Below are 12,159 nucleotides of genomic sequence, written 5' to 3'. Positions count from 1 at the left end.
TGCATAGATGGGGAGGAATGAAATTATATCCTAAGAGAAGTACACAAGGGAATTTGTGGCAATCACTCGGGGGGTAGCTCTTTTGCTCAGAAAATCCTCTGTTATGGTTACTATTGGCCAACGCTGAACAAAGAGATCTTTGAATTTTTCTGAGCCTGTGATAAGTTCCAGCGATATGCCAATTAATATAATAGCCCCGTGGCTCCTCTCACATCCCTGATGAGCCCTTGGCCCTTCGCTATGCGGGGAATTGATCTGATTGGAGAACTCCTGAAGGCTAAGGGAGGTGTCAACTACGCAGTTGTTGCGGTAGATAACTTCACTAAGTGGGCAGAGGATGAGCCTCTGGCCACTATCACGGCCAAAAAGCTCAAGGAGTTTGTGCACAGGACCATTGTGTGCCGCTATGGCATCCCTTACAAGTTGATATCCGACAATGGGAAACAGTTCGATAGCAAGGAAATGCGGGAATTTTGTGAGCAGCTGGGAATTCAGAAAAGTTTTAGTGCGGTTTGCCACCCCCAAAGCAACAGGTAGACGAAGTCTGTTAATAAGATCATTAAGCACACCTTGAAGGCAAAGCTTGAAGAAAAGAAAGGGACATGGCCAGAAGAGCTCGCACAGGTCCTATGGTCTTACAATACGACCCCCCGAACTACAACTGGAGAGACCCTTTTTTTTTGGTGTATGGCTGTGAAGCTATGGTGCCCGTTGAAGTAGGGGCAGGATCTTTTCGGAGGGACAACTATGACTCAGAGGTAAATGAGGTCGACCATCAACTCTATTTAGTTATGATCGAAGAAACTCAGGAAGATGCTCAGATCAGGATAACATCATATCAACAGAGGACAGCTAGGCACTACAACAGTAAGGTTCGAGCCCAGACTTTTAAGGTGGGAGATTTGGTTCTGCACCGGGTCATGCCAAATACCAAGGTGGTGAGCCACCGAGTCTTTGGGGCAAATTGGGAAAAGCCCGTACAAGATAAAGTCAGTGCTCTGGAAGGGAACCTACCACCTCAGTGATATGCAAGACAAGTTGATCCCGAGAGCCTGGAACGCGGAACACCTCCGAAAATATTATCAGTAATATTGTTCTTCTCAGACTTAGTATTATCTTAAAATATTCCTAAGTCTCTGGGGGTAGTGCCATATAGGTGCCTCCCTGAGACCACATGCATGTACTCCTTTCACTTTCCATTATCTATGAATAAACGATTGATATTTATTTGTGCCCCTGATACTTTAACTCCTATTAATAGATTAAAATACCCAGCAGGGGAGCCCATCCTTGGGAGCCCATGCAAGGACAAAACAGTTGTTTTATTAACATATTAAAATCACCTTGGGGATGCCGGGCCCCGGCCCGCTTCACAACAAGTCTATAAAACGAGATGGGCCCCGACCCGCTTGGAAAAATAATAAGCACAAAGGGGATTAAAGATGGAGATAAAAACTATAAAAATAGTGACAGGCACAAACCCCCTTAACTGATTTAAAAGTTAGAGACAGCCGTGATGCGAGCCCATATTCTTGGGCTCGCAGGGCGATAGATACGGGCCGGGGAGCCCAACCCTCTATCAAGTATGGACATTTGCCATACATGGCTAGGGTCGCATTATGCGAGGAGAAAACACATGAACAAGATGCGATCCCCTAAGCCCGGCTCGGTAATGCAAGTACATATGCAACACTTATGGATTAACAATGGTGTGAGCCTGTTCTACTTAAAACTATCATTGATTTTACTTGATTGAACATTGATGTGAGCTGATGAGCTCGGCTCGCTATGAAGGTGTAACATCCGCCATACACGGCCAGGGTTATGATAACTTTTGGTCAGTAGGGGCATGGTAAGTTTACACAAAATAAAGAAAACCAGCTAGCACAATAAAGATAAACGCGGGCACAAAAGACTTGACATTTTATACAAGCAAGTTGTAAATAAGTTATGCCCTAAGGCAGAATATTTCAAATACAAACGCGAGGCGAGAAGGTTTCCCGCTTACCCATCCAAAAGTCTATTTTTCAAAATAAAATTAAACTAAGGCTTATCAGCCTCTGCCTCCTTACGAGCTTCATCAGCCGTGACCCAGGCCTGCATAGCTGCTAGTCAGGCCTCCTCAGCAATCTGAGCATCCCTTTCCATCTCCAGCTTCAGCTTCTCAGCGTGCCTAGCTGTACCCGCTCCCAGAGCCACCCAATCGAAGTTAGGAACCTTATTGATGAAGATTTTTATGAAGTTCCTGGCCCCCAGGTTCTTGGCATCAGTAAGGGCGGCCTCGCGGCCGCGATCAAGGCAGAAACTAACCCCTCCAGCTCGAGCGCCTTCTCCTCGAGGCCATCCTTCTCCTCTTTCCAAGCATCCGCGGCCAGATCATGAGCCTCCTTCTGATCCCTTAATGCCTTCTTATGAGCAACATTCAGATTAAGCATCTTCTGATTATAGTTATTCACCAGCGTAACTTTCTCCTGCCCGTGCTCGGCGACCTTACTTTGAAGAGACTTGACCTTAGAGTCGAGCTTTATGTTGGTCTGGCTGAGGGCTCGCATTTCTTGAGCCTTAGACAGCTGACGGTAATACACCTCAGCCGCGGCCCGGGTCAGCGCGTCATTGTTGGCCTCAAGAGTAGAAGAAGAACAATTCTTTACATCCTGGTCGCTGATGTGAGCTTGAGTGAGCTGGCTGAATGTGGTCACGATCGTGTTGGCAGAAAAAAAAGTGGGGAGATGGGCATCAGATGGAGCAGCCTTTTTAGGGTTAGGCTCGCCAGTTTTTCCCTCTTTGTGGCCTCGATGCCTTTTCAGCCGAGGAAATGGCCCTGAGCTCCTGAGATGCTCAGTAAGAGTAGTCATGCGGGATAAAGGGTTAACCTGAGAGCGAAGCCCCTGTGGCCGCAGCCGCGGGCTGAACTAGGCCCGAGGTCACAGCTTGCTCAGCCTCTTCCATGAAGGGAATAGGGGAGATGGCCATTTCTGAAAAGAAGACAATAAAGTGATACATTAGTCACAACAAGGTACAATGGAGAGAAGAGATGCGAGCATATGATAAATGCAAGGAATTAAAATGCAGTACAAAGTTAGATGCGTGCAGGAAATGTAAATATGCGAGCACACGGGCTCGCACATGCGGGCCCGATATTCTTAGCCTTTATGGCTCTTTTCTTAGGATTCTTCTTTTGAGGAGTCATCCTCACTTCTTCCTTCAAAAACCCACACGCGACCAGGTTTGAGGTCCTTGTAAGTTTTCGGATATCCCTGTCCGCCTTAAGAAGTCCTAGAAGGCTATCCGCGTTTATCTTTTTCCTGTCCAGCAAGGACAGTGCGAGGCGGGGTGGCTGGAGATGAATAAAAAAAAACTTTTTTTGTTAAGGAAAGAACTATTGTGAAGGAAAGGAATGCGGCCAAGGAGAACTTACATGGATTATAATAGAAGTGAGTCTGGACTCGAGGCACCTCATGAATGTAGAATTAGGGGCTCTTCCACTTCCCTGAATTGCTCGACCCGTTATGGATGAGGTTCTTCTTGTTGAAGCACGGTCAAATGAAGAGGTAGAAATACCCAAAGTCATTGGGAGAGTGCTTCAAATTGAGGAAATAACCCAACTGCCTCGCGGTTATAGGAGGGTACCCGTATTTATGGTACATGATGTACAGTACGAGGGCGGCCCGGTACCCATTTGGATTGATCTGAAGGGGTGCGAGCTGGTAGTACTTGTAAACATCCTTAATGAAGGGATGAAGGGGTGAGGAGATTCCTAGCCTTAGTAGAAAGGTGGAAAAAACCATGTGAGGCACCCTGCCTCCATTCTCTGGGTGGTTGAATCTGTAATATCTCATGTGTGACAAGGGAAAGATAACATGACCCTCGGGCTGGAACTGCTCGATGTCCTCGGCCAAATGTTTCTGAGTAAGTGAGGTGGGAAGATCACGGCAAGCGAGAACCTTTATCTCCTCGGCCGTAGTAGAACTCTCCTCCCCATCGGGGACGATCTTCTTTCTGAAAATAACTTCACCCTCAAGCTCGGGCTGGGCAGGAGGCACATAAGGTTTAGGAGAGGCCGCGGGGACACAGTAATAGTTGCAGATCTTATATTGACTTGTAACATCTGCCACCTCCTCGCTCTGAGGGGAATCATAAGACCAATATGAGCTGTCTTCTTCACCCTCAAGCCCCAAGATGGGATACTCTACGGGAACGGGATCCTTCTTTTTCTTGGTTCATAATATGCACTCCCCAGGTCGCTGTCAGTGGACTCTGAGTCGACATGAATGGGGTCGAGGTCATTGGCTCCAGCTTGCCTAAGGCGGGCCGCCCTCTCTTCAACCATCTCTCTTAAAATCTCCTCAGCCCGTTTTTTGTCCAAAGGAGCGGGCTCGTGATTTAAAAGTTCCTCCACTCCGAGGGAGGCTAGTATCTTGGGGAGGTCCACGGGCCTGTTTCTCCAATCGTAAATATTCCTCTCCCTGGTGTAGTCTTCATGGTTAGGGTCGAGATGAATATCCAGCGAGCCGGAGCAACCTACTCGTATCGAGTTCTCAACTCTAGCAATGTTCAGGGCCCCTTGGGGGGTAATAGCAGAGCCGGGAGAAATGGGTTGGCTATGACGGCCAGATAAGGAGGTCAACTCGCGTTGGAAGTCCTTCGAGTCTCGCTGCTCAGGTGGATATTAATTTAATGGAGACGGAGTAGCTGAAGAGCGAGCCGGGCTGGCAGAGGAATGAGCCGGGCTCAAGGAAGAGCGAGACGATCCATAAGAGTGGGCTAAAGATGCACTCGACATCTGTAAAAGATGGTGAAAATTAGTGTGTGGCCCTAAAAGAAAGTGAAAACAAGTATGGGGTCGCACCTAAGTGTCCTCACATCTCACATGGGATCACACCTAAGTATCTAAGCGAGAGACATGCTCGCATCGCATGTCATGATTGTGTGTGGGCTCGCATCGAACAAGTAGTGTGTGCTCGCATTGTGCATATGAATAAACATGAATGGATGTGAAAGAGCAGCAATTCTTTAGTGTTCTTCGCAAAGTGAAGAAATGAATTGAAATCTCATATGTTTATAGGGGATAGGAGAGATAAAGGACCAGGGACACGTGTCACCATCCCAAAAGATGGCATGAATCCCTACACCAGCTGTCTAACAGCTGTCATGTGTTGAAAATACATGATCATTGAAAGGCATGCGAAGCGAGGCACGCGAGGCAGTTTGGTGCGACCTCGTGGGCTCGCACTTTCGGGGTCATAATAAGCTAATGTTGGAAAAATTCCTAGCCTCAAGATGCGCCCAGGAATTTTGGGGGGTAGTTGTTATGCCCACTTTTGGTCATGGGCCCTAAACAGGTCCCCATGGGAACATTGAATAGCTGGGTTCTCATATGTGAGCTAGAATAATGGTTTAATTTGATTTGGGCCAGCACATGCGAGCTGGGCTCATGATGTGTGATCTGGGCTCACGAGTGTAAGATGGGCTCACGCTTGTCATCTGGATGCCCACATGCGATCTGGGCTCAAGTGCCCACATGCGGGCTGAGTTCAGATGCCTACATGCAGGATGGGCTCAAGTGCCCATACGTGGGCTGGACTCAGGTGCCCACACGCGAGTTAGCCTCAGGTGCCCACACGCGAGTTGGGCCCATGAGCCTACATCTTATGAATATGAAGGAAAAATAGCATTTATTAATTGAAAAGGAAGGTGGTGCAGGCTGACGTCACCAGGCCAGCCCGCATTAAAGGACTTTGTGTGCAACATGGAAAGTGACTCATAGATGACTGAGTTGCTCATAGATTTCGAGGCCGACACGGGTTGTTCCTATAATCACGGGAAGAAATGCGGAGATGTCGCGAGATTGTAGGAAGCGTGTGGAGCCGGTCAAGATTGTCGTGACTAATTGGCTAAAGGCCTGACTTTATCATGGACCCGGGCTGCACGGGTTGAAGAACCCTAACCCTGGCCTATGTGACTCGTTCCCCAAGAATTACGTGAGGCTTAATCCCTATAAATAGGGTACTTAGGGACTTGTATGAGACATGAGTCGACACTTGATAGAGAATAAAAAAAATCCCTATTCTTTCTTGAGGAGTTAACATACAAGCTCAGCCTCCACCACAAAACAACCTTCCTCCGCCTTCAAACACCGTCCTGATCCTTGTTCCGACCATCAACCTCCATAACACTGTTATACGAAATTCTCCCTATAACACTAACATTTATATCGGAGTAAATAAAGATATAATAAATTATAAAGAATAATCGATAGAACATAAACTTTAATAATCCAAATGTCTTAAACTAAAATATTATAGTGTTATCTCTGGGGCACAAACACTAATAGAATGACATCTGTTAGATCTTTTCTCAAATAGATGAGAAGCACTAAATGAAATTTATATATCTATATGCTATACTATTATAAGCTGAACACCCTCTATTTGGTAGTTGTTGCTTGGTTGTTCGGTGTGATACAACAAATGACCGACGTTAGATCTTAGCTTAAATAGATGAGAAGTGATAGATACAATCCATCAGTCTATATATACTTTACTATAATAATCGGAACACCCTCCATTTGGTAGTTCTTGGTTGGGTGTTCGGTACGGCACAGTAAGTGATTGTTAGATGCGATAATAAAATACTCCATCCACCCCATTTTAATAGTCCACTTTGTAAATTTCACACATATTAAGAGATAGAAAATGCAATGTATTTTTTTTCATTTTCACACTACAGTACAACTTATTAAATTTTTTACATATTAAATGTACTCCAAGATGTAAGTAAATGTTTGTATACACTTACATACACAAAAGCCATAAAATTTTGTGCATTTTCAATTTCTATATAAGTATATTTATGAGGAGGTCTTGTGACTTAATTTAGTCAATACTGAAACACTAAAATATTGCATGGGTTAAATAACATGACAAATATTTGGAATTTTTTTATTTTGCAATGAGATGGAAGGATTAATGTTCTATATTCATAGATACAGGGTTCAAATCTGGCTATCAGCATATTAGAGTTGATCATTTATGTTCTTCTTCCATATTCTTTATTACCTAAACTAATTTAATATATATATATAACACAACCACCGAGAAGTTTGCTGAGCAAATTTAATCATACATACTCTAATTAATATCCATATAATATTCATGTCAACCATTAGTACCCGTTCATTATTACATAATTAATACTCATATTTGTATCTAATTAATTATGATATAACAAAAATTAATCATTAGTGTAATAACCCGTATATTTTATGTGAAATAATTAATATTTTGTTTGTATAGTATTTGGCGTTTAATTATAGATTAATGTGTTATTTGTAATATGGATGATAAGAGGTGTTTAAAAAGTCAAATATATGATTATGTGATTTCTAGGTGATGATCTGATCGAGTTGTGTCGCTTCTGTGATTTAAGAGTAATTTTTGTAGTTAAGAAATTTGTATTTTAATTACTTAAAATATTTTTATTAAATCATCATAGCAACATTTAATCATTAAATCTTGTGTAATATCCTTGAATTATAATTGTGCATTTTCTAAAAATGATAGCTTAATTTATTTTAGCTATATAGTATTTTAAAATGAATTTCAACCATTATTCTATTTATCTTATAAAATTTGAATTTAAATATATATAAGTTCAATTTTTTTTTAAAAATATTGAGGAGTAGATATTTTTGTGTATTTTATTTTGAAAATAGATTTAGAATTTAAATGTAAACTAATCGTTTTATTTTTGATTTACAAGCATTTTTTTAAAATAAATATTCATAAAATGTCATTTATGAAATTACCCTTTTACCCTTAAAAAAATTAAACCTCTTAACCCCCACCCTCCCTCTTCGTCACTTACCTCTGTCTCTCTCTTTTTCCCTCCCTCTCTCTCTTCGATTTCTCTCTCATTTTTTTCTTATTTTCCGATCTAAAATTGGTTTTATGCTCGGTTTACTCTCCTTTACAGATATATGTGTATGCATGCGTATTTTTTCTGAGTTTTTTTGCAGCCCTCTTTCGACCTTGGTTTAAATTCTTTGAAACTGAAATGGGTTTGATGGTTTTAGATTGATTCTGTGATGAGTTTATATTGTTCTTCATGTTTAATCAGTGAATTCTGAGCACAAAACCCCAAATTCGGGGCACCGCCAAAATTTACCGCCTTCGACGATGAGCTCCGTTGAACTGGTGGTGGGTGATGATGTTTTAACGGGCCTCAATATCCGTTAAAACTTTATTTTAATTTGAGCATGTTAAGTTCGAGTCGAAATTTTGAAGTTTGGTTTCAAAATTCAAATTTTAGTTCGATTTTGATGTTTTATTTAATAATTATAGCTTGGTTATGTGTTAATTTTAAGATCATATCGACGCATGTTCGGTACTATATTTATGCAGATTTTTTAAGGGTTTAAATTTTAATTTGGGTTCGGTTTTTGTATTCAAGTCGATAATTTAATTTATTCACGTGCTTAGTTGTGTTATGAAATTGTGCAGGTTTATTTTAGCTAAATTTCAGATTTTAATTTTTTGTTGGTTTTGAGTTTTAGTTCAAAATTGTAGATTTTTGTTCGTTTTAGGTTACAAACTCGTTACTATGTCTTGTTTATATGTATAAACACTTGATATCGTGTAATATGCTTATGATCATACTAGTGCAGATTTTGTTATATGATTTATGGATTAGTTAGTATGTGTAGTACGTTTTTAGTATAATTAAGTTAAATCGAATATGACTCGAGATGTTAGCCTCGAGGTATGATATTGGAATGTGCAATTTTAGTATATGCAATTAGTTAATACTTAGATTATAATTGGAATGTTGTTGTGGTTGTTGTTGATGATTGATATGTGTCGATATGATATCGATTAGTAGTCCGATATATAGAGGAGTTTCTGCCTGATTTTCAAAAAATGAATATTTTTGAAAATCGAGAGTAAAATTGTGTAATTATCAAAAATATTAATTGATTATTTAATTACTTATATGTATATTATTTTACATACTTATTTTCATACTATAGAAACTAACTCAGAATAGTATGACTTTAAGCCATATTTAGTTAGTCATTACTTGACTACATAACATACTAATACGACTTAGTTGGTTCGTCTTATCAATTAACGATTAATTAAATATAGAATTAATGTTACTAATCTAAGTTACTTTTTTGAAACTATATTTTCAAACAATTACTATCATATATCTCATTTGGTGAAATATTTTGCAAAGGCGATTTCTAAAACCTATTTTCTATAACTAAACTTATATGTATATATATGTACTTGTTTTTGAAAAATGTTTTCAAAACCTAATTTCAAATTATGTGAACTTTAAATGCTTCTACGTGTTTACATGAAATATGTGATTAGTTGTATGAATGTTATTCGAATATACTTTTGTGTATGATTATATGCATAAGTATAAGTCAGATTATATTATTGAAGGGTAGTTCGAGCTAGATGTTTTAAATTAAAACATCGATTAGACCGAGAATAATGAAGTAGTGTTTTGTTTCGTGTAGAAGCGAAACTTGACGAATTAAAGGATTATAAAGGAATGGGATGATTAGATAGTTTGAAGTTTAGCTGGTCAAGCGGAAATCATGTAAGGTAAGTGACTTTCAACCCTTTTATCTTTCCATTTATATATTGTTGTTTTGTTTCTTCATTCATAAAACCTATGATTGCCCTTCCTAAGTATACCTTGTTATGACTAAGCATCATTTTAAATTAACCTTTCACTATGATCCTTGATTTCATAAAACCTTTGCTTTACCCCAAATTATGTTCCCTTCTAAATACCTTTCTCCTTATACAAACACATCATATTTTCCTGAATTGAATCTAAATAATTACATTAGACTCAAAACAGTCTTGTTCATTTAAATGGTTGGTAATAATTAAAACTTACAACTCTTTCTTGAACTTGATGTAGGATTCTCATTCAAAACATTTTTACGGATTCTACGGATTGGAGGCGTAAGTGGTCAGGTAACGCATGTCCAACACTTTGTTTGTATGTGATGGCTAAAAATAAAACTAGTTAGACTAATAGAAATACTAGTTAAGGCCAATATGTTACCTCAGTTTCCCTAATGATATCCAGGTGGACGAAAGTCTGATCTGGGGATTATGTGTGGTTGATCACCTGTATAATCTAGAGCGTTTACATCTCAAATCTTATAATGATCATTTTTTAAATATATATTAATTTCATACTTATACTTCCTCCTAATAGCATTCTTGTAGAAATGATTATGAACCAACCCATCATATGTCATTTGGTACATTAAGTAGATTATAATTATGGTTACTTGCAAGGCGTAAGCTCATTTTGTTTATTCTCTAACACTAATAGTGAACCAATAAATGCTAGGGCTTAAGCAGACATTGAGGAACAGTATGTATGGAGGACCACCTACTATAGTTAGGTTCTCAGTTCCTCATGTAGTAGCTTTGGGTATTATTCTGGACTTTTGAGAAGTTAAATCTTGTATTTAGAATTGTAACTATTCACAGTTATAAAATTCTATCTCGGAGTTGTCCATGTAACTTGTTATTAGTTAGTTTTGTTATTTCACACTAAACCTGCAAATGATCCATCATAAGTTCAGGGGCCAAGTCTTTATATTATTGTTTATTCAGGTTTATATTGTGTTTGTTGTTGGTGGTGACCCTCGGTCTAGAAACCCGGATTGAAAGGGCATCACACAGAGCTACAGGTTTGGTCAATGAAACAAGCTCAGGAATTAGGTTAGGCTTATAGGTTTAGATGATAATATAAGTCTAAAATTTGCATAGAGTTTATATTGGGATTACCAGATATAATATCGATTAGGTTTGGGTTATTTTGTTTCACGTTAGATTAAGATAACCTATCTCATGTTTCCCTTATACCTATATTATTATTGTTTTATTGCAGTCTCCGGATTCCAGTAGTGATGATGATTCAGAACGAATTTGACTGACCCATTTTTAGGAGTTGTCCTACATCATTTGTGGGAGGAACATATTGCTAGAATATAAACAACCAGATAACTCTATTAGTATGAGGCCTTTTGGGAGTTAACCAAAAACAAACCAGTACGGGCTCGGCCCAAAGCAGATAATATTATACTAATGTGGGGTGAGGCCTGCTCAGCAAGTCCAACAGGTAGTATCAGAGCTTCAGGTTATTACGCTCCAAAACAATCTCACATGGACTCTTGAAGTGACCTAGGAAGCGACATATGGTGTGATATCATGTATGTTCAGAAGTTATTATTATTATTATTATTATTTGAATGATTTTATGTGATTATTTCAATTTGGAAGGAATAACGTTATGGATATTTTATTCCCATTTTATTAGTTTGTGTCCTTATTTGGACCAATGTGTTAATTGGTAGTTTGGTATCAATATCTTTGGTAATGTGAGTTTATTTACTTATATTTTTTTACTTACTTTAAAATTTTATTAAAAGTCGATCATTTTATCGTTATCGGTAAATTGAGTATGATCTACTATCTTAGGGATCGAATGGATATTTTACTCGCCTCAATATTTTATCAGTGTTCACCCGGGTATCGGATGAGATGTGAAATTATTGAAAAATAGTATTTAAGTACTATTTCGTTATGTGTTAAATAAATTATTATGTGTCTATTATTATTTAAAATGTTGTTGACAATGAGTTAACATGCGGTAGAATTATATGTGGTCCCGTAAGGACCGATGTATTTTTTGGACATTTATTACGTGTTTAAAATGCATTCATATGAGATTATACGCAATTTGGACACGTGTCAAAGTGTGTTTAGTACGTGGTACCAGTTCTGTCTCATTCTGTGTGCATCTGCATATTTTATATATGTTTTCAGAGTTTATTGTTAATTAAGAAAATATTTCGGTTTATGAATAATATCGGACCGGGCCCTATCGGGACGCTAAAGGCCACAAAATTCATGTTTGTATTTTTATAAAATCATGCATATTCCAAAGATACATTATATTTAAATTTTTGAAACATTCATAATTTTTGGGGAATCTGGGCATAAATATTATATTTATTTAAAATTATTATTTTATAAATTATTCCCCATAATTTTCATTTTTGGGCCTAAGTATTTTAATTAAGGGAATAAAAATACCATTAATTAGTTTTTGGGTATT

The 12,159-nt window shown here is 38.6% G+C and overlaps 1 protein-coding gene across 1 annotated transcript; it reads left to right on the top strand.

Annotated features, from left to right (window-relative positions):
- Positions 1–602: 602 nt before the first annotated feature.
- On the top strand, positions 603–1,025 carry LOC141695516 (uncharacterized). Its single transcript, XM_074499756.1, has one exon. It carries the CDS (start codon positions 603–605, stop codon positions 1,023–1,025), a length of 423 nt encoding a protein of 140 aa, XP_074355857.1.
- The last annotated feature ends 11,134 nt before the right edge of the window (positions 1,026–12,159 follow it).

The sequence above is a fragment of the Apium graveolens genome, chromosome 11 (genome assembly GCF_009905375.1).
Source record: "Apium graveolens cultivar Ventura chromosome 11, ASM990537v1, whole genome shotgun sequence".
NCBI classification, from domain to species: domain Eukaryota; kingdom Viridiplantae; phylum Streptophyta; class Magnoliopsida; order Apiales; family Apiaceae; genus Apium; species Apium graveolens.
This window is presented reverse-complemented; position numbering and strand designations above follow the sequence as displayed.